This window comes from Chanos chanos, chromosome 6 (assembly GCF_902362185.1).
Source record: "Chanos chanos chromosome 6, fChaCha1.1, whole genome shotgun sequence".
NCBI lineage: Eukaryota > Metazoa > Chordata > Actinopteri > Gonorynchiformes > Chanidae > Chanos > Chanos chanos.
This window is the reverse complement of record NC_044500.1, coordinates 7,295,874-7,319,519: the sequence shown is the minus strand read 5'-3', so window position 1 is coordinate 7,319,519 and position 23,646 is coordinate 7,295,874. Positions and strand designations below refer to the sequence as shown.

Genomic DNA, 23,646 nt, shown 5'->3' with positions numbered 1-23,646 from the left:
TCAACAGGAAGTCAGGATTGTGATGGACAGTCTACTAGGGCCCAAAACAAAGATCCGCCTAGGCACATGGAATGTCCGCACCATGTATAAGACATCTAAACTAGCCCAGGTCATCAGTGAGATGAAATGGTATAGGCTGGATATTTTAGGAATTAGCGAATGTCGATGGACTGGTTCTGGACACCAAACAACCAGCAACGGATCCATTATCCTCCACTCAGGGCATGAAAACAAGCACATACACTGCACGGCTCTTATAGTCTCCAAAGAAAAGGCAAAAACCTTAGTAGAATGGGAACCTGTAAGTGACAGAATAATAAGAGCTTGCTTCAGTTCCAAACATTGTAAACTGACGATCATACAATGCTATGCTCCAACAAATAAGGCTGAGAAAGAGGACAAGAATGACTGGTATGAGGAGTTATAACGAACTGTCTCGTGGTGCTCTGGCTGATGGTGCTCTGGCTGATTCAGCTGATGAGGACCCTGATATTCACACCAGATGGGAAACCATCTCACCAAGGTCCTGGGCTACAGAGAAAAAAAGAACAAGGAGTGGCTGACACCTGGCACTTGGCAGAAAATAGAACAAATAAAACAACTCAAGGCCAAGATGCCAAACACCAAGTCACTGAGGCTCCAGAAACAAGCCCAGAAGCCTGTAAGACCAAGGATAAGGAGGTCAAAAAGAGTACTAGGAATGACAAAAGGGCATTTGTTGAGATGTTTGCCTGCAAAGCAGAACAGGCCACTGCTAGATGGAAAATGAGTGTTGTACACAAACTCACCAAACAACTCTGTAACAAGAACATCAACCAGTCTGCTCCTGTAAAAGATAAGGATGGTAAGACTCTCTTAACAGAGGCTGAACAGGCAGCGAAATGGGCGCAGTTCTTTTGTGAAATCATCAACTGCCCTGAACCAGAACATCATGCTAACCCCACACCTGCAGATAACATACTCAACATCAAGACCAGCCCCCCAACTGAAACAGAAGTCAAGAGTGCCATTATAGCAACAAAGAATGGAAAAGCTGCAGGCATTGACTCCATTCATGGTGAGATGCTGAAGGCTGACCTCAACACCTCGGTCAAGGTTTTCACAGACCTGTTCAGAAACTTCTGGGACAGAAATGTCATTCCTGAGGACTGGGTCAAAGGTCTGATTGCCAAAATTCCAAAGAAAGGCAATCTACAAAATTGGCGAGATATCACATTGCTGTCCATACCATCCAAGGTCTTTTGCAGTTTTCTTGGGCAGAATTAACATTTACACCAAACTGAGGCAGGAACAGGCAGGCTCCAGGAGACCAGATCTTTGCTCTAAGGAACATCATGGAGCGATGCCTGGAGTGGAACAATCCATTACTCATCAACTTCATCGACTTCCAGAAAGCTTTTGACAGCTTACACCCTGTGGAAGATCATGCAATCATATGGAGTTCCCCCAAAGATGACCACATTGATGAAGATGTTGTACAATCAATTTGAGTCAAATGGCAACCTTACTGATTGGTTCCCCGTGGAATCTGGTGTACGCCAGCGATGTATCATCTCCCCGATACTCTTCCTTATTGCTATTGACTGGACCCTGCGAAAAACCACTTCAGACAAGCCCAGAGGCATCCAGTGGACTCTCTTTACCTAGCTAAAAGACCTTCATTATGCTGATGACCTGGCTATTCTCTCCACAAATCACACTCACCTGCAAGAGAAAACAGACAGGACTAACAGATCTGCTAAACAGATGGGTTTGAATATTAATATCTTCAAACCTCAAGCGATGTGCATAAACTCAACACCATATGCACCAATCACTGTGGATGGTAACCCTGTCAAATATGTTGAGGAGTTTACATATTTCGGAAGTCTCCTCAGTAAAGACAATGCATGCAGCAAAGACATCAGTACAATGCTGAGGAAAGCTTGCAGTGCATTTGCAAGGCTCCAAACCATCTGGAAGTCAAAGCAGTACAACCTAAAAACCAAGATCCGACTGTACAACAGTAATGTCAAATCAGTTTTGCTGTATGGGTCAGAATGCTGGCAAGTGGTTGAGAGTGACATGAAAAAGATCAATGCATTCCACAATCAATGCCCTCGGAAGATATGTCGCAGCTTCTGGCCACAAAAGATATCCAATGCAGACCATGTGGTGTTGGAAATTAAACACCGACAGCTCCAATGGCTTGGACATGTCCTTAGAATGGACCAGGACTGCATTCCTAAAGTAGCCCTGAGATGGACCCCACCTGGAAAGAGGAAGCCAGGGAGGCCAAAAACAACCTGGCAAAAAACTGTGACTTTAGACCTGAAAACGGCTAACTTAACTTGTGCTGCACAGGATAGGACTAGATGGAGACAGATAGTCGCAGCCTTATGTTCCACAGGGAATGAAGAGTGTTAAGTAAGTAAGTAAGTTTGATTTGCCTTGGAAGAAAGGCAAAGTAGAGGGTCTTATGGGTCTCACCTCATACTTCCTCTAAATTAGGGTTCCCCATACTTTTTGTTCGGAGGGCCAGATCACTCTGCCAGGCTCTTTGGGAGGGCCGGAGTATGTCAGTAACATTAAATAGTACTGTGGACAACAACAGGTCTACCTTAGTTGAATATTAACCCATTACATCCAATGATATAATTCAGTCTGTTTATATACCATTGTCAGGTGAGTTTATTTTTATGTTGCCATGGCACATTGTCAAAGTTGTATATAAAACACAATAGGGGGGGTAATTAAAAAAAAAATCAAAATAATTCTTAAGCATTCCACCCATTATCATCATTTTATTCAACCATTTTAGTGTAAGCAGCGTAATACTTAGGCTATGTCCACACTAAGCCGGATAAATCTGAAAACGCATAATTATTTCCCCGTTTAGCCCTTCCATCTACAGCAAAACCAAAAGCGATCGAAAAAGCTCTCTGAGGTGCATAAATCTGAAAACACCAGGTTCATGTTGCAATGTGGAAAGGGAAAACGGAGAGATTCAGAAACATTACGTATATCAGTGGCATTTTTAATGAAAATTTTCATGCGATTATGTTCCTATTTTTAGGGTGACTGTGATGACAGGTAGGCTTTTCAGTGTCATATCACTGTACGTTTCTCGCTTTACAGTAGGCTTGAATGTACATTTCATGCCAACAAGGGGAAGCCAGGCTTGGTTCATGCCCACTTGGCCTCCTCTCACATTTTTTAGCCAATCACCATTGAGTGTTGTACCGCTCTGACTAGACTGTGAAAGAGAAAAGAAAAGTCCAGTGGGTATGTAAAGGAGGCCCACGAATGTTTGGCTTCCATGACAACATACAGTAAATTGTCAGCGGGTGGGCGAGGAAATGCAACCTGCCGCTGTCTTAACACCAATCAAATCAGAAAAAAATCATGACGGTCTGACATGAGCAGCTAATAAGCTGAATTTTAACCAGAGAGTGAGTAGTTAGTCAAAGATCATCGTAATAGTAAGACATGGATGTTGACCTGAATTTTTTGTGGCAAAACAATTTGTTAAGTTGCCGTTTGAGCGGAGCAACAACTTCATACTAAAGAGAAAGTAGGCTTGTCATGGTGCAAAAAAAAAAAAAAAATAACATTATGCTAAGACTATGTGGTTAATTGCTGGCACGACACTCACTGTGAAATGTATCACTGTAGCCTAAAATTTACACCACACTACTAATCGGTGCATGTCATTACCATGGCAAGTATTGTTGGGCTTCCTCTATTTAAATCCCCACGTGCCGCTACTGCTGTGGCAATATTCTTGAGGCACAAGACCGTGACAGGAGCCTGTGCAGCACTAACAGTTGCTGTGGTGACTAAATGGTTGTCTAAATACGGTAGCCAGCAGAGGAAAAAAATGTGGAATTTCAAGCAAAATGCACCTTAGAGAGGAAAGTCAAACTAAATAAGCCAGAGGGCCAGATACAGTATATCACATACATTGCTTCGGGGGCCAACCAGAATGTGGGGGCAGGACGTATGCAGCCCATGGTTTTAGCATTTACCAAGTATTAGCATTTACCAAACATCATAGCATTTACCAAGTATTGTAGATATCTAGTTAATAGAGCAACACTCTTGGTTGATCAAAACTTAATAATCCTACCAAGCTGATTTCTGTGATGACATCAATTGACTTCACTTCACTGACACCGAAAGAAATTAAGTAAAATCAAACAGATTCTCTTCTACACTAGAACATGAGTTAACTGTCCAATTGTCCAATTCTATTAAAACTCAGTATGCGAATAAATATGAAATAAATATGATATTTTTAACATATTTGTTTTTAATTATCGCATGGGGCAGGGACTGTATATTTATCACACACACACACACAAGACAAAACAAAACAAAGAAATATTAATAGGAGTATAATGTCGAATGAAACATAATAGGAATATTATGTTAAATGAAGCATAAAACAATGAAAATCTGTGCAAACATGCAGAGTGTTATGAATTTGTAGGCAATATTATTCAACAAAATGCTACTTTTTTACCCCCAGATAAGCAAAATACATGAATATTTTGGGAATATTCTCAGAGAGGTGGTCATTTATGATTAAATAAAATAATCTGGGAATTTTACATATCTTTTGTAAAAGATACAGTTATTACCCAACATGAACAGTTAAGACAAGATTCAAAGACCTACAATCTAGCTGCATCATAAAAGCAGATTCTGACCTTATCGTGATATATAAAATCCCATGAAATGGTAAAAAGTGCCTGACAGTGTCTGACAATGCCTGCTATGTGTCAGTGCATTGGCTCTAAGTTTTTACTAGCAAGAAACTGAAAACCATATTATTTGGCCTGCCAAAAGAAAGATTAATCGCAAAAATATTTTTCCTCAAGATCTTCGTGAAACTTTTTTTGATCTCATGAGTTTTCATGCCATAGATGAGTGGGTGTAGTAGTGGTGGAATCAAGATATAATGTACTGACATCAAGGCATTGATCTCATTTGTTACATAGTCATTGAAACGATGGTACACAACAGAGAAAAGGATTGCAGAGGAGAAATTAATGAAAGTAATCAAATGGGGTGCACATGTTTTCAGCGCTTTCGCTTGAGCATTGCCTGATGCTTTGAAACTTACAGTTAATATTTTAATATATGATAGCACGACAGACAGCAGAGGGAGAACAGCAAATAGGAAAAAAAGCCATAGGCCAAAGAGGTTGTCAAGAGCAGTTTTCACACAGGCTAAACTGACAAGTGTCAAATTGTCACAGAAAAGTTTATACATTGTATACTTACACATAGGTAACCTTGAAGTGAGACAGACCTGTACAGTAAATAAACATACAGGGAAAATGTACACCACACTAAGAAGAAGTCTGACTTTAGTTGGAGTCATGATAGTGTGATACTGTAATGGCTTACAAATGCAAACATATCTGTCATATGCCATCACAGTTAATATTGCATAGGCACAAGATCCATACACATTTATGAAAAACATTTGCATTAAACAATTTTTAAAGGATATTGTCTTAAGTCCCACAAGAAGATATTGCATAATGGCAGGACAGACAGCTGAACTCCCCATCAGTCCATTAATTGCCAGGTTGAACAGAAAAATATACATTGGCTTATGGAGACTTGAATCAGAGGAGATGACCAGCATTAAAGTCAAGTTTGAAAATACTGTGGCAAGGTATAGTGCAAGCATCAACAAGAAAACTCCATAATTTAGTGGTCCTGGAGGTCCATATGCAGAGAGAATGAAAGTGATATTTGAATCAGTCAGATTCATTTTACCTGAGAGAGAAATTTGTTTCGTTATTAATAAGTTATGAATTCACAGTGAAATATTTGATATTCAGGCTAACGTGAGCCATGTAGACAGAAAGCCTGAAATACACCAGGGTAAAGGCTTTGTCCTGCAGTGAGAATATTGGAATATATACTCAAACCCAAAATTAGTAAGGAGCTTACCATCAATAGGTTCTTTTAGTATCTTCATTCTGTCTAGCAGCCAACATTTATACAGTTTCTTTGACTGACATGTATTTTACAGGGAATTCAGATGACACTAAAGAGCTCTGGTTGGTGTTGAGGCACCAATCAGAGAGAGTGGGTAGTGGGCTGCAGAGGTTGTAAACAATAGATCAACAGAAACTCTAATTTACTCAAGATGCATTTCATATTTATTCTCATTACATTCTCTTTTCAGCTATTTAATGATGCAAAGTCTTATGTTATTTACTGACTGTCAGATGCAATGTTATGACTAATCCAGGGCATGTGAGTAGAAACACCAAAGTCCATTAGCACACACTCATTCATTTCTAATATTGTGAGCAGATGACAACATAGTTCTATAGATAGATTGGTAGGTAGATAGATAGAAAGACAGGTAGGCAGGCAGACAAACAGATAGATAGATAGATAGATAGATAGATAGATAGATAGATAGATAGATAGATAGATAGATACAAATACTTAAAGTAATCTAAAATCATAAGGTAGAACATAAGAAAACTTTTAGGAAATCTCCATTTGATTATGTGAGATGATTTATTAAATTTTAGGTGGTAACATTATACCCCTAAAGTCATTCTTTCCTGAATGCTTGGTTTTCACTGGACCACCAGCCCTGAAGGATATTAGGGGACATGTGCTTCAGTCACCAACCTGGTCACCATAACAATGGTTCGAGTTTGCAGGCACAAAAGAGGAGGACAAGCCAACGCCATACGCCATAGAAACCACCCAGTTCCGGAAGGACCTCTGGCCAAAAAGGGGACTCACAATACAAAAGATGCCTGGTTCCAAGACCTCAAGAAGACCTTGGAAGGTCCACCAGAACACGAGGAAATGTTAACAACACTGGCTGACATTGGAAGAAGGATCAGTGAGAAGTTAATTTTGAATTTGCAGTGTTGAAGTAAAGATTAATTCATAAATTTATAGAAAATATGAAGGAAAAAATTAAGATAAAGCGTTAATTTAGCAGTAAACTGTGATACTTTTCATTTCTCTTCTTATTTTCCGCATATCTTCGTATGTCCCTGTATCATTCTGTTACTTCAACACATTAACAGATGTTCTTTCTATTGTTTTGTATCAAAGATAGTGTCAATAATGTGTTCAGAGTGGTACTGCTGTAATTCTCACCTACTGAGCTGTGACTGACAAGCTATCCCAGTACACAATTGCCTCTGAAAGGCTGGAGGACTAACGGCTGCCGATAGCTGGAAAATCCTTCGCATTGTTCTTGTGAGTGGTGTGGGTGTTTCTTTGAATTTCAGTAATTGGAGGACTGCCTGGGAGGACTACATGGAATCGAGCAGTTATTTCAGCCACAGTGATTGGCTAGGCTCAGCATTGTGTTACTAGACCTCAAAAGAAGAAAAGCAACCAAAACTCCCACCACAGAAAAAGAAAAGTGATCAAAACTCCCACCAGAGAAGAAGGACATTCCTTCCAGTTTCAGTCATATATCCAGTATTACTTAAATTATGTTTTTATCAAAATTGCTTTGTATTGCAAGTTGACATCACAGCAAATGTGAGAGAGTGAACTTGAACTGCATGACTGTATCAAAAGACAGAAGCATGCGATATGCGAACGCTTGGCTTAATAATGCAACATAATAGGAAATTGATGACGTTTTCTCCCCTGTCAGTTTTTGGAGGACCAACTTGCTTCAGCACACACACTTACAGACACACACACACACACACACACACACACACACATATACATACATTTTTCTTTTTATATTTACAAGTGACTTTCAGTTTAAAAAAGAAGGCGAATGATAGATAAGCACTTCAGGAATTTGAATCCACCACTATCTCATTTTTGACAAAATACGGATTCCCTGTGGTTTTTGTGGTCTCCTGCAAAGTTGACGTGGCTGCGACGTGGAGGATTTACTCAGTGCCTCTGGAGGACTGGGAGAAACAGGAAACAAATCTGGAGGACCAGGAGATTCTGAAGCCACGGGGGCTCTTGGAGGAACCATAGTTGATGCTAGAGGTAACGGAGGAACTATAGCCATTGAGACTGGGGTGCTGGTGGCAGCTTGGATAGTCCACTGTCTGGAGCTGGTGAGAACATGAGCAACAGGACTGTAGACTCTGGAGGTGGAGGGACTGACAGGACTGGACGGACAAAAGGTGAAGCAACTGACAAGACTGGTGGTTGGAGGTGGAGCCTCAGGCTGGGCAGGTGAAGACCTGCTCAGCAAGCCTAGAGGCAAACTGGGTCTGCTGTCCTTGGTCCTGTTGCCACGGAGTCTGTTCAGACCTCTGGGCCTCCTGTCCCCGATCCGGAGGCAGGCACAGTCTCTACAGTGACAGGAGCAGGAGACCCATAACCTGTCAGTTCCTCTGCAGCAACAGGACCAGGACTAGAAGACCAAGGGAAAACACAGCCTCTGTAGCACCAGGAGCCAGAACAGGAGGCCCAGAAGCAGCCAAAGCCTTGTGGTAGCAGGAGCTGGACACCACTCCCTGGGAGGCAGCAGAAGCAGACATGGGGGCCTGGAAAGCAGCAGGAACTGGGACCTTAGGAGTGGCAGGAACAAGCTTGATTGCAGAGAAAATGTGATATGATGAGCAGGATGAGGTAACTTGGAGTACCCTATGTCTGGCTTTTTCAAAATCTTCGTGGAGAATCTTCAGCCTCTGACGGATGTGCTCCTATATGGCTGGATCTACATGTATTTAAAGAGCACTGGTAGTGAAACTGAAATTTACCCACTTCATCCATGTGGTGGTGAAGTCTTATGTCACACATTGAGAGGTGACTGGATGCAATTGCAGGCAGTTCTTTATTGAAATCCAAACCATAATCCAAATCATGGTCAGTGAACAAGCAAGGAAAGAAGACACAACACCTAATGGACATGGATGACATCACACTGCACAGAAGATCAGGAAAATCCCAGCAAGGTGGCTGGACATCACAATGATCATTGACATTGCAATCCCGGATGAAAAGAATGTCTCAACCAAGGAATGTGAAGGCTGAGAGGCATCTTGGCAGTGATCAGTCCTCTGGGCAGCCATTGCTGGAATTGAACAAATATGTAGGATGCATGTCCAGGGCACGCAATGCAGCAGCCCCTGTCAAAGCAATGCTGCTTGAAAGTGGATACATGCTTTGTAAGATCCTGGGTTTCTCAGAGAGAGGAACACTGAGACCCAGAAGAACAACAACCAACCAATGAACAAAATAACGACAACAACAACTACACCTCTACTACTACTACTACTACTACTAATAATGCTCTCTTCAAAATAAAGTTTAAAGAAAAAAAAAATGAACCAGTCAATATTTTCCATTAAAATTAGGTTAGCAATGTAGTATTGTTATTTCCAGTGTTGGTCCCATTTTCCAACCAACCCTTCACCCAAAGCACACACACAGACACTTCTTTCCCAAATGACTTCAATATCTCTATGTCCCAGGTCGCCTAAGGTCTAAAGAAAATCAAATCTTAAGGCAGTTACTACATAGGAAAAGCCTCTGAGTATTCGCAGAGGTCCTTGTAGAATAGCAATGAGTCAAGGAAATGGTATAAAATTTTCCTGTCATTGGGCACCTCAGACAGTTATGGAACCTGCCCATGGTAAGACTCATTGACAGCAATTCAATGTCACTTTATGTTTTGTGTCCCTTAGTTTGCTCTAGCTTTGCTGCTACAGATGTACTTCTCAATGTTCATTCACTAAAAAAGCTATATTTTTTTTTCTTTCAGATAAAATGAATATGACCAATTCAAATTTCAGCTTGATTCTCACTGCATATGGACCTCCAGGACCACTGAATTATGGAGTTTTCCTTGTTACACTTGTACTTTACCTTGCCACAGTATTTTCAAATTTGACTTTAATGTTGGTCATCTTATTTGATCCAAGTCTCCATAAGCCAATGTACATATTTCTGTTCAACCTGGCAATTGATGGGTTGATTGGGAGCTCTGTTGTCTGTCCTGTAATTATGCAATATCTTCTTGAGGACTTGAAGACAATGTCCCTCACAAGTTGCTTACTCCAAGTGTTTTTTATAAATGTGTATGGATCTTGGGTGTATGCAATGTTAACTGTGATGGCATATGACAGATATGTTTGCATTTGTAAGCCATTGCAGTATCATAGTATCATGACTCCAACTAAAGTCAGACTTCTTCTTGGTGTGGTGTATATTTTCCCTTTATGTTCTTTTGCTGTACAGGTCTGTCTCACTTCAAGGTTACCTATGTGTAAGTATACAATGAATAAGCTTTTCTGTGATAATTTGGCAGTGGTCAATCTAGCCTGCATAAAACCTGCTCTTGACAATGTGTATGGTTTATTGCTGTTTGTTATGTTTGCTGTTCTTCCTCTCTTGTTAGTTGTACTATCATATATCAGAATATTAATTGTAAGTACTAAAGCATCAGAAAATGCTAAAACGAAAGCACTGAAAATATGCGCACCTCATTTAATAACTTTCATTAATTTCTCCTCTGCCATCTTTTTTTCTATTGTGTTTAATCGTTTCAATGACTATGTGCCAAATGAGATAAATGTGTTCATTTCATTGCATGTTTTTATGAGTCCACCCCTTCTACATCCACTCATCTATGGCATAAGAACACAGGAGATCAGAAAAAGTATTACGAAGATTCTGAGGAGAAATGTTTTTGCCTTAGATTTCCAACCAGCCTGATAACAACTCCCAAATTATCTTGTTTTAAGGTCTTTACTTAAGAAACAAGTTTACTAGTATGAGTTCTTTCTTTTGAATAAGTGTCAATCAAAATATGAATATCAGTAAAAAGAAAGAATGCTGTCAATGCTCAAACATATTGAAAGTCATGCCAGCAAAACAGCCTTCAGCAGAAACATACTGCCAGAGCTGATAACAGATCTGAAACTTCAATGCATCTCCAAAGTAATTTCTTCATAACAAATATTAATTTCTCTGACAATAAAAGAATTAATTTATGAATGGAAAATATGTATCCCTAGATGAACAGATTTAACGAACTGTTCACTGTTTCACTGGAATAAAAAAACAAAATTGAAATTTGTTGAATTATGTGTTGACATTTTGTGCAGTTAGTATTTCTGGGTTGACACTGACATATGCAAAATCTGTGCATGATGATTTGATCACTTTTTTTTTTTTTTTTTTTTTTCAAGAATATCACAAATAAAAGTATCCTCAATGCAGAACATCACAATAGTCTTTACCTATTAGTGCCCACTATTAAAACACATCAGTTAAATAATACAATACATACCATCTTTACAACTATACATTATAAAGATGTACATTATAAAGACATTGTAAAAAAAGACATTGTTTTCCCTCGGCTTCATCTGTGGCCGCTGCATGTGAAGTGGGGAGAATGTGTATCATAGTTACAAGCTTAGGGTCAAACGCATGATTTCTATGTTCATTGAAAAGTGCTGCCTTTCTACATTGATGAGATCATTTGTAGAGGGGTGCGTGATGACTATTATCAACTTGATAAAACTGAACTAACACGGTGAGTTATAATTTTCACATGAGAAGTTTGGAGCGTCATTCCATGTAATTTGAACTATAGGCATCCACCACACCATCTCAGAATTGGCTGATAATTTTTTGTCTTGAAGAATACACTCTGGCATAAAACATCCCAAAATTTTAGCTTCCAGCTCCCAAAACTTTTCTGTGTAGAATGTTTTTAGTACTCATGAAAACTACTGTTAAAGTATTTTTTTCCAGTCGCAGGCATATTTCTGATCTTTGGAGCTCAGTGACTTGGCCGTAAATGTGACCAGAGTTCTGAAATTTGGAATGCTGATATTATCAACCAATATTTCCTGTAGATTCCAAATCTGTAACTTGTTTTATGCTGGATGGAATGACTTATTAGATATAGAGGCCCAAACATGGTCACAAAATTGGTCTGAGCCATATTTAGAGGTATAAAAAGTCAGGAAAATGAAAGTGTACAGAGCAGATTTTTTTTACAGTTTTGCACACATGTATGGGCACTTCATGAGTAAATAGTATCTGGAATGATTAAAGCATTAATGTCAGTACACTGTCTTACCTAAATTTAGAAAAATGCTTTTCATGCACTTTGTGACGGGCCATTTCACCTGGTAGCAGATGTCCAATTTACTTTAAATTTTCAGGGAAAATTTTATTTATATCCAAGACATTGTGTACAAAATTTCAAGTATGTGATCCTTCTAGAATGATATGTACTCTAGAATGAAATGTAATTTTATTCAAGCCTGTAATGCCAAGAAGACATTGTTTACCATGTTTACATAGACAGATTCATTTTCAGTGACAGAAACAAAAGATTTGTTTTGGATATACCTTATGGACCGTAACTCAGACAATTTGAAAATCACATTACGTATATGATTGATTACAACATTGATATAGAGTACCAGAACATTTGAAAGTGACACTAAGTCATGCTTGTTTTCCTATAAATGCCTCAAACTGTTTCTTGCAGTCCTGCAAAAAATTATCAGTCAATTCTGTGTTGTGGTGGAAAGATTTTCCCAGTTTGGTTGAAAGGACATGGAATGACCCAGGAGACACTGAGTTAAACCAGTTTTTGTTACATGGTCCTGTTTTTGGTGAGTCAGAAGTTTTTCTTCTTTTTTTTTTTTTTTTAACTGTGAGTCAAATGGCACCACCCAACCAGACAGGCGGACACCATCTCTACATAGCACAATTTGTACGCATACCACAGTGCAGTAAAGAAAATACATTTTATTCAAATTGTTTACAGATACGTACTTATCAGATATTTGCCTTAGAATGAATTATTGTGAGGGACAAATCAATGTGATCTACTGATCACTGTATGGTGACTCCTTTTCTCTCTAACCCATGTGACAGTAGCACATATATTTGCATAATGGGACAAAAGAGAATTGCATATACATTAACCAATCACAGATACTAATACAATGCATAGGCATCATTTACACTGGGGACACGTCCCCACCACTTTTTGTCGTGGCCCATTTCGTCCCCACCGCTTTTAGAAAGCCTTTAGTGAGTTGAACTTAATACTGAATAAAATTATGTTGATATATAGGCCTATCATGTCATTAAGAGAGAGACCCAACATGTTTACTGGTCGATAAATCTAAATCAAAACACTTGCATTGCTGCTGTGCACTCCTTTATGTATGACACATGTGCGTTCTAAAAACACACTTATTCAGATGTAGTTTTGATTAATTACGAATTAGCAATTAAAAGAAAACATAAAAAGGTTGATTCGTTTGGTTAACATAAAGCGTATTTGATTTTTCTCAGTCTATAAATGTGATTTTGTATGTCACTTTCTTCAGATGATGTTTTCTTCAACTGATGTTTTGTAACAAGATACTCGCAATGCACAATTAGGGTATATTGTCACACTTAGGTTATATTGTGCTGCAATATGGCTTGGAATAGCGATCCATAGGTCTCACACAGATGGTCGTATTATTTGGGACAACATGTATAGGTGGTGTGCTTAACAGACATAGGCTAACTTAGACATGTCGGTGATGTGGCTTTGATAAACTTTTTATTGTTTTACATGACAGTGACTTTCAAAACACTATATATCATTGTAACACGCATGAAAATCACAAGCAGCTTTTAAAGGCAATCCTTAAAGGGATGCTGTTTACATCTATCGGTAGTATCTGGCCCACCGAAAAAAGGGGTGAACACGTCAAACCCACCGTTGGCCCCAGCACTTTTCAAAACAAACTGACGCCCCTGACACAATGTGTTCATGCACTAATCACTCACTATGTGTAATCATGTTGTACTCATCCCATCCCAACCAATGAGTATGAGTATATTCCACTATGATTATAAGAGTCATACATTTTGCCAGGATGGCGATGATTTTATAAACAATTCATAAATGGTGATTCCTTTCGCAGCATTGGCCTATATTATGTCACAAAAAACTACACGTGTTCATGAGCTAAACACTTTTTCATACATTTAAATTATTCCCTGTTTTGAAACCTGCCACAGTGCCTGGTATATAGGTATGTATGTATGTATGGACAAACAGATAGATAGATAGATAGATAGATAGATAGATAGATAGATAGATAGATAGATGTTGGAGACAAAGGATTGTATCTACAAGACAGTATCTTCTCGAGTGAAGACATACGGTCTTACTCTTAGAGCTTTTTACACCCCATATATTGCCATAATCACTCAACCAAGTAATAGTAGTATACTTGAATGTGATTTTTTAACCAAGCTTTGGGGGTGGGGGTGGGGAGGGCACACCAACAAATATATACAAAGACAAAGAGGAAAAAAATAAATAGAATCAACACCAACCTTTCCTCTTTGTCTTTGTAGCCTTCATGCATAATATATATTCAAAAGGCTTCCTTGTGATTTGATGTTAGTTGCAATAATACCACCTCTAACCCTGATAATCAGCCAATGAAAACAAATGTGGATGGTGATTAAAATAAAAAAAGAGAGAGAGAGAGGGAGAAAGAATTCCCTGTAACATACGTCAGTCAAAGAACTATTATAAGAGTTGAAACCAAACACCAACTAAAACAGTTAAGGAAGCTGTCTAAGGTAAGGTCCTCTCCAATTTATGGTCTATGTGTCTTCCAACACCCAGATTAATACTATTTTAGTGCAATCTTTAAAGTCTCAAGTTATTAATAACTAATCAATTTGTTTGTGATCTTGCAGGCAAAATGAATATGTCTAATTCAAATATCATTTTGATTCTCACTGCATATGGACCTCCAGGACCACTGAATTATGGAGTTTTCTTCGTTATATTTGTGCTTTACCTTGCCACAGTATTTTCAAACTTAACTCTAATGCTGGTCATCTTATTTGATCCAAGTCTCCATAAACCAATGTACATATTTCTGTTCAACCTGGCAATCAATGGTCTGATTGGGAGCACTGCTGTCTGTCCTAAAATTATGCAATATCTTCTTGAAGACTTGAAGACCATGTCCCTCAGTAGCTGCTTACTGGAAGTGTTTTTTATAAATGTGTATGCGACATGTGCATATGCAATATTAACTGTGATGGCATATGACAGATATGTTTGCATTTGTAAGCCATTGCAATACCATAGTATCATGACTCCAGCTAATGTCAGACTTCTTCTTGGTGTGGTGTATATTTTCCCTTTATGTTCTTTTGCTGTACAAGTTTGTCTCACGTCAAGGTTACCCATGTGTAAGTATACAATGAATAAGCTTTTCTGTGACAATCTGGCAGTGGTCAATCTAGCTTGTTTGAAAACCGCTCTTGACAACCTGTATGGCTTATGGTTGATTATTGTTTTTATTATTCTTCCTCTCTTCTTAGTAGTGCTGTCATATATCAGAATATTAATTGTAAGCACTAAAGCATCAGAAAGTGCACAAATGAAAGCACTAAAAACTTGTGGCCCACATTTGATCACCTTCATCAACTTCTCCTCTGCCATCCTTTTCTCTGTAATATATAATCGGTTCAATGAATATCTCTCAAATCAGATAAATATTTTTATGTCTGTGCATTTTATTCTGGTCCCACCGCTTCTGCATCCTCTCATATATGGCATGAGAACTCAGGAGATCAAGAGAAGTATCACAAAAATACTGCAGAAGAAGGTTTTGCATTGGAATTTCATTTGAATCCTGAGCCAGTCCTAAACTGTAGAATGCCCATTTGTTTATTTAAAAAAGAGTTCAAGTGAAGTTATTTGTGTACACCCTGAATTATCAGGGATCTGGGGTGGAGCTTTTCATTGTTTTAATGTACTTTATGGTGAGATACTGTCAGTGTACATTCTAAACAATCAGGGTTATAAGATGCAGTTTTCCATGTTTTAATATCCTTTTATGATGAAATATCAGTTAAAATGCACGTCAGTTTAAAGCTAAACAGACATACAAGCAGTAGGCAGCAGATATAAAAATATAGATACATGGAGCATAAATAAAAAGGTATTACCTGTACTTATGTATACAGTATATACTTTGTGTAAAATCTTTTTCTTTAATTTTGCTAATAAAGTGCATCTCAACCTGAACCAAATATAAATTTGACATAAAAGTCTGTTCAGGTGTTAGATGCTTAAATATGGATTCCAAATGCCCAGACTGACATCTCTGCCAAAATTTGATGTTTCCAAAAAAATTTAAATGTTTAGAAGAAGTTATGTTGTACAACTTAGAGACAGAATCTTGTTGTTCACATTGTGCAGATGATTTTAATGAGTCTCATACAGAGGAATTTGAGTCTAAATGACACATGCATAGTTGTAGTGAAGCAGAACAGGGTAACAAATGTACAATAACGCAAAATTAAAACAAAAAAAAGTAAATTGTTCACTGATTCAAAATCATAAGACATTGCCACTTCCAGCATACTCTGTGGTCACTTTATTAGAAACATCTTCCTTGTATGTACACCTTGTTGGTGTACAGTTTGAGACTATGGTTCAGTTGTTGCCATGCATGATTTGGGTTAGTTATCCTCTGGCCCTTCATTATTAGTCAAGTTCAGGTCACGGGACCGCCGCTCTCTAAACATTTTTGGGTGGTGGGCTACTCTCAACCCAGCAGTGAGGCAGGCATGTGTTATAACCCAGCAACTGACGTCTTTCATACACTTATACTAGCGTGACACTCACTACCAAGCCATTACCATTTCATTGTCACTGCTGTGTTCAGAATAATCTGTTAGCCAACTAATATCCAGCCAAAAGTTGTCCAGTGCTCAGAAATGTCCAACTGATGAATGGGCTGGAGGGCAGCTGACCAATTCTGTATGACAACAGATGGACTACACTCTAATCGTACACTTATATGGTACACCTTTAAATTAGGTATGCCTATAAAGTTGCCAGGTAGTATAGGTCTAAGAGAAATGTTTCTAATAAAATCAGTGGTGGGGGTTTGTATTTATGCATATGTCCACTGCTTTTGGTATGATTTAAATAATCAGTTCAGCTTTAGTCTTCATGATAACTGTGCCCCAAAGATATGCATAATTCTGATTGAAAGGGAATCACTCTATAAAAACTAAATCACAACACACAGGAAATTTGACTATATGGTTGTTAAATCTGTAATATACTGTTATACATTCATTATATAAATATTTAATGAGTTTAAACAAAATACACTTAGTTACTATATTGCTCTGAAAAGCATATTCTTCAGGACAACTATATCATTGTGAATGGAAAGCAAAGCAACCCTGAAGTGGTCTCTAACAACTGCAGGAGTTTTTCTACTGAAGAGTCAATGATCACAAATGTGCTGCATATGAAATCTGGCCTTTATACTCAATTGCCTTCTATAATACATCTGCTTTGACCCAGGACAGGCAAAAAATATCAACATTTATCAATAATAGTGAGGAGAAAGCAGGCAAGGCAAAGAAATCGGTGAGAGAGATGGTGTATCTGAAATTTAATAACAGGATCATTTGTGTTGTGTTGTGTTAACATGTTATCCAAGGGCATGTGCTTCAGCTTCTGCCCACACTTGAAAAAGGCTTATCCAACCACAGGGACTGTATGGCACAACTCAAACAGCACCTTCTTTAGTCTTCTTTTATAACTAAAAGTTCACAAGAGTATGAAATTTTAAGTGTCCAAAATTATCACTTATATTTCCTTTTTTTTTTTTTTTTTTTTTTTTTTTTTACCAAATTCAATCGCTACACAACCTCGCACATGTACTTAATTGCACTTAACATAGCTAGTCTCCTGGTAACTGCGACTTACACAAGAGCTAAGCCACACAGCAAGACAATCTGGCCATCTCTCAATATGCGTTCTTGTCTGTACTTGCATTCTCGTGGACTTGTGAAACGTCCTCAGTCACGACCGAAGTACTGTTCCGATTCAAAGTTCACATCTAGCCAAGAACAGATCAAATAACTGGACGTGTTCTCGATTCGTGGGTTTTATCAAGGATGCATCGGGAGGTGACTTGTGTGGACTTGAGGAGTCACGTTTCCCAGAATGCATTTCACCCAAATTTCACAAAAGTGGCAGCAATGGTGGCAGATGAGCTACCACATCATTGTAAGTTTCGTATTATGACTGTTGTTCTGTCACCAAATGTAGTTTTTAAGATTTTTCAGGAGAGAAATTAATATTTCAGAATTCGAATATGGGTCGGTCGCATCTCCTTCAAAGTCCTAAATGTTCAGAGATGTGATATCTGCTAGTGGGCCAAGCTAGCTAGCTCTAGCCAGCAGCCCTCATCAGTTATGGCGAGTGTCCGCAGTTATCCCGGGAGAGTCTCAATAAGGCCCAAATTTATTTCCCGCGGACTATGATGTCAGTAATTTTAAAGAAGATATCGTTTTAGAGGCGATTGTTGATCTTTTTTGAAATTTTAATGTTTCCTGGCAAATCAGATTGGGGTTTAGATTTATTAAGGTATATATTATTATGATAACGTAGCTGTAAGTTCTTTTGAATTGTGTAGGCTAATTGTCTTCATCCTAAGTGTACAGGAGTGTGCACCAGAAACAACTTATGCATATAAGCAGTGTGATGTTTGACATTTAAAATTAATATTTACAATGAATACATAAATAAAATTTTTATCAAGGGACAAATGAGGAAACCCGGTCTCATGGAGTGGCATGCTGCCAGTGAAAGACTACTCACTGGCAGGTAAAAAAATGGATGAGGGTGAGTATGATTTTGAGCGATTGTGTCAGTGCCTAAAACTGTGTTTGTGTGTGTGTGTGGGGGGGGGGGGGGGGGGGGGGGGGGGGGGGGGGGGGGGGGGGGGGGGGTGAAGGTCAGATTTGTGCATCTGCCATTATGATTAATACCTTATTGACCTTGTAAAGTGTTACAAACTCTTAGAATGTGCTTTAAAATGAAAAACAACAACAACAAAAACCAGAAAAAAAATGTAAAAAATCTAATATCTGTCATTTTTATTTTGCCCAGAGTCTTCCTGGCCACATCTGGCCTGGGCATTACCATGCCATGAAATAATGGAATCATTTAAAGGACAAATATAAGGTAATCCGCATGTGTCTCTGCTTTTGTATAACATAATGAGAGACCATTCCTGAGAATCATTCGAAAGGACATCAGCTTAAGCAGCAGGACTGTGAATATGTTCAGCGACCCACATTATAGTAACTGAAGCTCAATTTAAGGAGCTTAGGGACCCACCCATGGGCAACGGAGTGGAGGCCGGTAGTATGACTGCTGCCACCTGGCAGTGGTACAGCGTGGTGGATGCTGCACTCCAGGAGCAGCACGGCATAAGTATGGTTGTTGCAGCAAACCCCACTGCCACTACAGGTGCTGTGGTCACTACATCGGCCTCTATGGTAGGGCAAGCTAGCCAGCAAAGGAGGAAGAGGCCCAGGGACAGCCAAGGTCTCTTAGAGTTCCTAAAGGAGCAGGCAGACAGAGAGAAAGAGAGGGAGAGAGGCATTAGCTACAGAGGAGGAGAGAGAAAGGGCAGCGACAGAGAGGGCAGAGCGATATTCGTCTCTGTTTGAAAAACTGTTGAAAAGTTATAAAAGATTAAACATTTGAAAAACTGAAACGTCTACCTAGGTTTGTTTCTGTATGTACTGTAGGTGCCTCAGTAATTGTTTCCAAAGTCATAAAAACAGGCAAATCATGCATTAAAACTTTTGGTAACTGTTTATTGTGTACATTTTCAAAAGTTAAACAAAACAAAAAGTTAACAAAGTGCAATATATTAGTTATTTACAATATTTAAAAATCTTTCTGACCCTACAGAAGAGGTTAAGATATGTCTAGTGAGCATGACTGTCTGCATGTGTAAGTGAACATGACTACATATAGGCAGGAAAGCCTTTTTTAGATGTAGTCATGTTCACTTAAGACATGCAGGCAGCTCTGCAGGAGCAGACTTGGGCAGTATGCCTGGCCCGGAGGCAGTTTCCTGACAGATCCTTTGATCTCCGTCCAAGTCATGTTTATGGTTGTTTTCACCAGGTCCTGCCTCCTCCTCCTCCTCCTCCTCTTCATACAGGATGTCATCTGCTGCCACACAGGTGTCGTGAAGGATGTAACAGGCTCCAATAACTTTAGGAGCAAACAGAGGCTGGATCTCTTGTGCCGGCAGGAAGAAGCAGCGCCACCGTGTTTTAAGGACACTGAAGGTCCGTTCGATGATGCTCCTGGCCTTTGCATGATGCCTGTTGTACCTTTCTTCGACTTGACCTGTACATAAACAGTAAGTTGAAAACATTTGTCTCATAGTAACCGGCATAACAGTTTCCTGTGTGTGACTGTACGTGCAATGAGAAGGGGATAATCTTACTTGCTACAGGCTGATGGTATGGGGTCATTATAGAGATGGAGTGCTGCAGGCATGGGTATCCCCCATCTCCTCAGAGAGAGAAACCCATTGGTGGATAAAGATGCCTGCAGTTGCCCTGTAGGTGACTCCACAGGCAAGCCAGTAAATGATTAGCAGCACCTCAACTTCATCGCTCCATCCATGTGGCTTTTCTTGGGACAGCATCTGGAGCAACATGTTGATGCTGGTTCTTGATAGTCTGAAGGATGGTTTCAGATCAGCTTCAGGGGGAAGCATGGCCAGGATTGGCACATTGTCGTTGATCTGCTCAAATCTTCCTGCAGGACTTTGCTCCTGTTAAAAAAATCCTAAAACTTTTTAGGATTTTTAAACATATGAACACTTGTTAATCATGTTAGTAATTTTGTATTTAGTCTATTTATTGCTTATTTTTTATAAGAACTGTTAATTTACATGTTTTTTTTTGTATTTGTTTTACTGCACTTTAACCATGAATTTTAAGTTGAACAGAATTAATTTTTCCTCTTATGTTGTTTTAAATGTTGTTCAATAGCTTGATTAAAAAGTTAGTGTAGTCTATTACTACTACAGGTTTACTGTACTGTGGACATGAAGTGTCTTGTTTGTGTTCAAGTTTGTCTGGGGGCTTGACTGATAATCTTAAGAGAGAGATGAGGTTTGTGCTTCAGTACTGTGTGGTGATTGTTGTGCTTCACTGTACAAGGCTTGTCAGATATGATATAGATCATATAGATCTCTTAATGTTAGAAGACAACTATTTATGGCCATGAGGAAGACAAGAGGCAGGTGGGTATGTGGAATTTAGGTTAACCAATTAAAAAAACTAAGGGCTCTTCGGTCAAACAATCAGTTAAATGATTAATTATATTAGTATGAAACCTCTCATCACTTCCTTCCATTTTTGACTCAGAAAGAAAACAAGAAGTTTCCTACCGTTGCCCCTTCTATAGGCCCTTTTAACCCTTGTAGACAGCCAATAAGATGAAGCTCTCTCCGATCTCCGAAAATCCTGGCTCTCACACAGCATGCACCTGCAGTACGCGCAGGTGCATGCCTTTCCCACCAACAGGGAAACCGTTCCGTTCTGGTTCGCCATCCAAACATTGTAGTCTCTAACTTCTTGAAAGCGATCGATGCATGAGAACTGCGAAGACTCAACTTTTCTGTGTCAAAATAAAAGCTCCTGTTCATGTAGGATCTGGCAGCACATGTGTTGTGTTGTGCTTTGTTTTTATCAATATTCACATTCATAAGAACAGCAAATGACAGTTTAATTACATTATTAAATTTCTATTTCTGAAAAAAACAAAAACAAACAAAAAAAAAAACTACAGTTGTGGATTTGGGGTATGAAATAATATTTTATTCAAAAATTAAACCCAACAAGCTACACCAAAACATCCCCAATTTATGACCTCTTAGAAACTGAATGAGTTTAAAATTCCCATCCGGCATAAAAATATAAAACTGTATGATCTCACTTTGAACTGTTGAAAACAACAGCTTGTACAACCATATATCAAGACATTGTTATAATAAGTCTCAAAAAACACCGTTAACTGACTGAAAGGATAAAGAATATTGCCTACACATGTTTGACAAAGTCGAAGTTTTGAAAACGCAGATTCTGGCAGATTTTTTAGCGAGAGTTCCTTATGCGGTAGACTGATTTGCTTAACACTTTTCTAATTTTACTCATCCTTATTCCATACATCACAGGATTGAGCAGAGGAGGGCAAATCACAAAGTAAACAGAGATTACAACGCGTAAAACATTAGGCATATGTACTTTATCAAATCTACTTTGGAAGATTTCAAAGGAACATCCTAAAGAGAAATTCATTAGTGACACAAGGTGAGGTGTACAGGTATTCATGGCCTTTTGTGTGGTCTCTTTGGAAGACCTTAAACAGACTTTCAAAATCTTAATATACGAGTACAAAATGAGGACCACTGGAACAATTACAGATGGGATGAGAGCAACGATCCCATAAATGTTATTGACTGTTGAATCAGAGCAAGCCAGTTTGACCATGAGATAATTGTCACACCATACTTTCTCTAGAATATTACCACACAACTGTAAACGTAAATTCAAAGAGAGAGTAATGGTGAATTTGACAAACGATACCATCCATATCAGTACAATTAAAATAAACACGTTTTTACCTGTCATGATGTTGCCATATTGCAATGGATAACAAATAGAGACATATCTATCATAAGACATAACAGCTAAATTACAATATTCAACAGCTGCGTACGTGTACAAAGAAAATATCTGTACATAACAGAAAGCAATTGCGATTTCATGGGTGCTGGATAAAAGGTTAATTAAAAAAGCTGGGAAAAATGCTGTGCTCCCATATAACTCATTAACACACAAACTGCAAAGTAACACATACATGGGCTCATGAAGCGTCCTCTCCACACAAATAAGTCCGATTAGTGTCACATTTGCAAAAATAATCGCTACATATAACACAGTCAGGAGAGTAAAATAAAAATATTTAATATTTCCAATATCGATGTACCCAGCCAGTATAATAGTTGTGAACTGTGTAGAATTAGACATGGCTCAATCTCAATAAAATCTTGTTCAATGTAAGGAAAGAGAATACAGAATTCTGCAAAAATTATGTATTCCTTTGCTGTAAAATATCCACACTTGTGGCAAAAGATGAACTGCGTTTACTGACACATAAAATAGTAATGTAAAGCTTTCAAAAAGCACACACAAAATAGGCTGGTCCTGCAAAAAAGTACCATTAAAATTAATGTGAAATAATCCAAACTGTAGATGTGAGTAAAATCCTAGCTCTTCTTTTGGATCTATGACTCAGACAATACACCTCTTCTATTATTGTGGGGGGAAATTCTGCAGCCTAATGCCCTACCTGACTACACTTCCCAAGTCAATCCGTCATCCGACATAATGAGCCACATCTATGCCGCCTTTATATATGTGGAAGAGAGAGAGAGAGAGAGAGAGAGAGAGAGAGGGAGGGAGTGTCTGTAGAGCCCATGGCAGAGCCGGCCTGAGGCTTAACCGAACTAAGCAGCTGCTTAGGGCCCCCTTGGCCACTAGGGGGCTCCCAAGAGCACTTAATATGTCTGACAAGAGAGCTTGATTTCCCCTGTGATATATTATACTATGTCAATGGTAATCACACGAAAATGAAATATTATGTTAATGGGCTAATACCATTGCCTCTGTCAAAGCCGGTGTCACGCTCTTGCACATGCGCACTGTAAAGTACGTTAGTTGCATTGCTGCATTTTGATGCGAGGACAGTCAGACTAACGCTAGGTTACTGTCCTGGAA

General features: G+C 38.8%; 4 protein-coding genes across 4 annotated transcripts; 2 read left to right on the top strand and 2 right to left on the bottom strand.

Moving 5' to 3' along the window:
* Positions 1-4,777: 4,777 nt before the first annotated feature.
* LOC115814939 (olfactory receptor 52E4-like) lies at positions 4,778-5,767 on the bottom strand. The gene has a single exon (XM_030777913.1). The coding sequence runs from the start codon at positions 5,765-5,767 to the stop codon at positions 4,778-4,780; it is 990 nt and encodes a 329-aa protein (XP_030633773.1).
* A 3,962-nt stretch (positions 5,768-9,729) lies between these two features.
* Positions 9,730-10,677, top strand: LOC115814938 (olfactory receptor 52E4-like). The gene has a single exon (XM_030777912.1). It carries the CDS (start codon positions 9,730-9,732, stop codon positions 10,675-10,677), a length of 948 nt encoding a protein of 315 aa, XP_030633772.1.
* A 4,031-nt stretch (positions 10,678-14,708) lies between these two features.
* LOC115814937 (olfactory receptor 52E4-like) lies at positions 14,709-15,650 on the top strand. Its single transcript, XM_030777911.1, has one exon. It carries the CDS (start codon positions 14,709-14,711, stop codon positions 15,648-15,650), a length of 942 nt encoding a protein of 313 aa, XP_030633771.1.
* Positions 15,651-21,960: 6,310 nt separating this feature from the next.
* On the bottom strand, positions 21,961-22,896 carry LOC115814936 (olfactory receptor 52E4-like). Its single transcript, XM_030777910.1, has one exon. It carries the CDS (start codon positions 22,894-22,896, stop codon positions 21,961-21,963), a length of 936 nt encoding a protein of 311 aa, XP_030633770.1.
* Positions 22,897-23,646: the final 750 nt, after the last annotated feature.

What these genes read in the sequence shown, in the direction of transcription:
- LOC115814939 (XM_030777913.1), bottom strand. Translation starts at nt 5,767, where the DNA reads ATGAATCTGACTGATTCAAATATCACTTTCATTCTCTCTGCATATGGA.
- LOC115814938 (XM_030777912.1), top strand. Translation starts at nt 9,730, where the DNA reads ATGAATATGACCAATTCAAATTTCAGCTTGATTCTCACTGCATATGGA.
- LOC115814937 (XM_030777911.1), top strand. Translation starts at nt 14,709, where the DNA reads ATGAATATGTCTAATTCAAATATCATTTTGATTCTCACTGCATATGGA.
- LOC115814936 (XM_030777910.1), bottom strand. Translation starts at nt 22,896, where the DNA reads ATGTCTAATTCTACACAGTTCACAACTATTATACTGGCTGGGTACATC.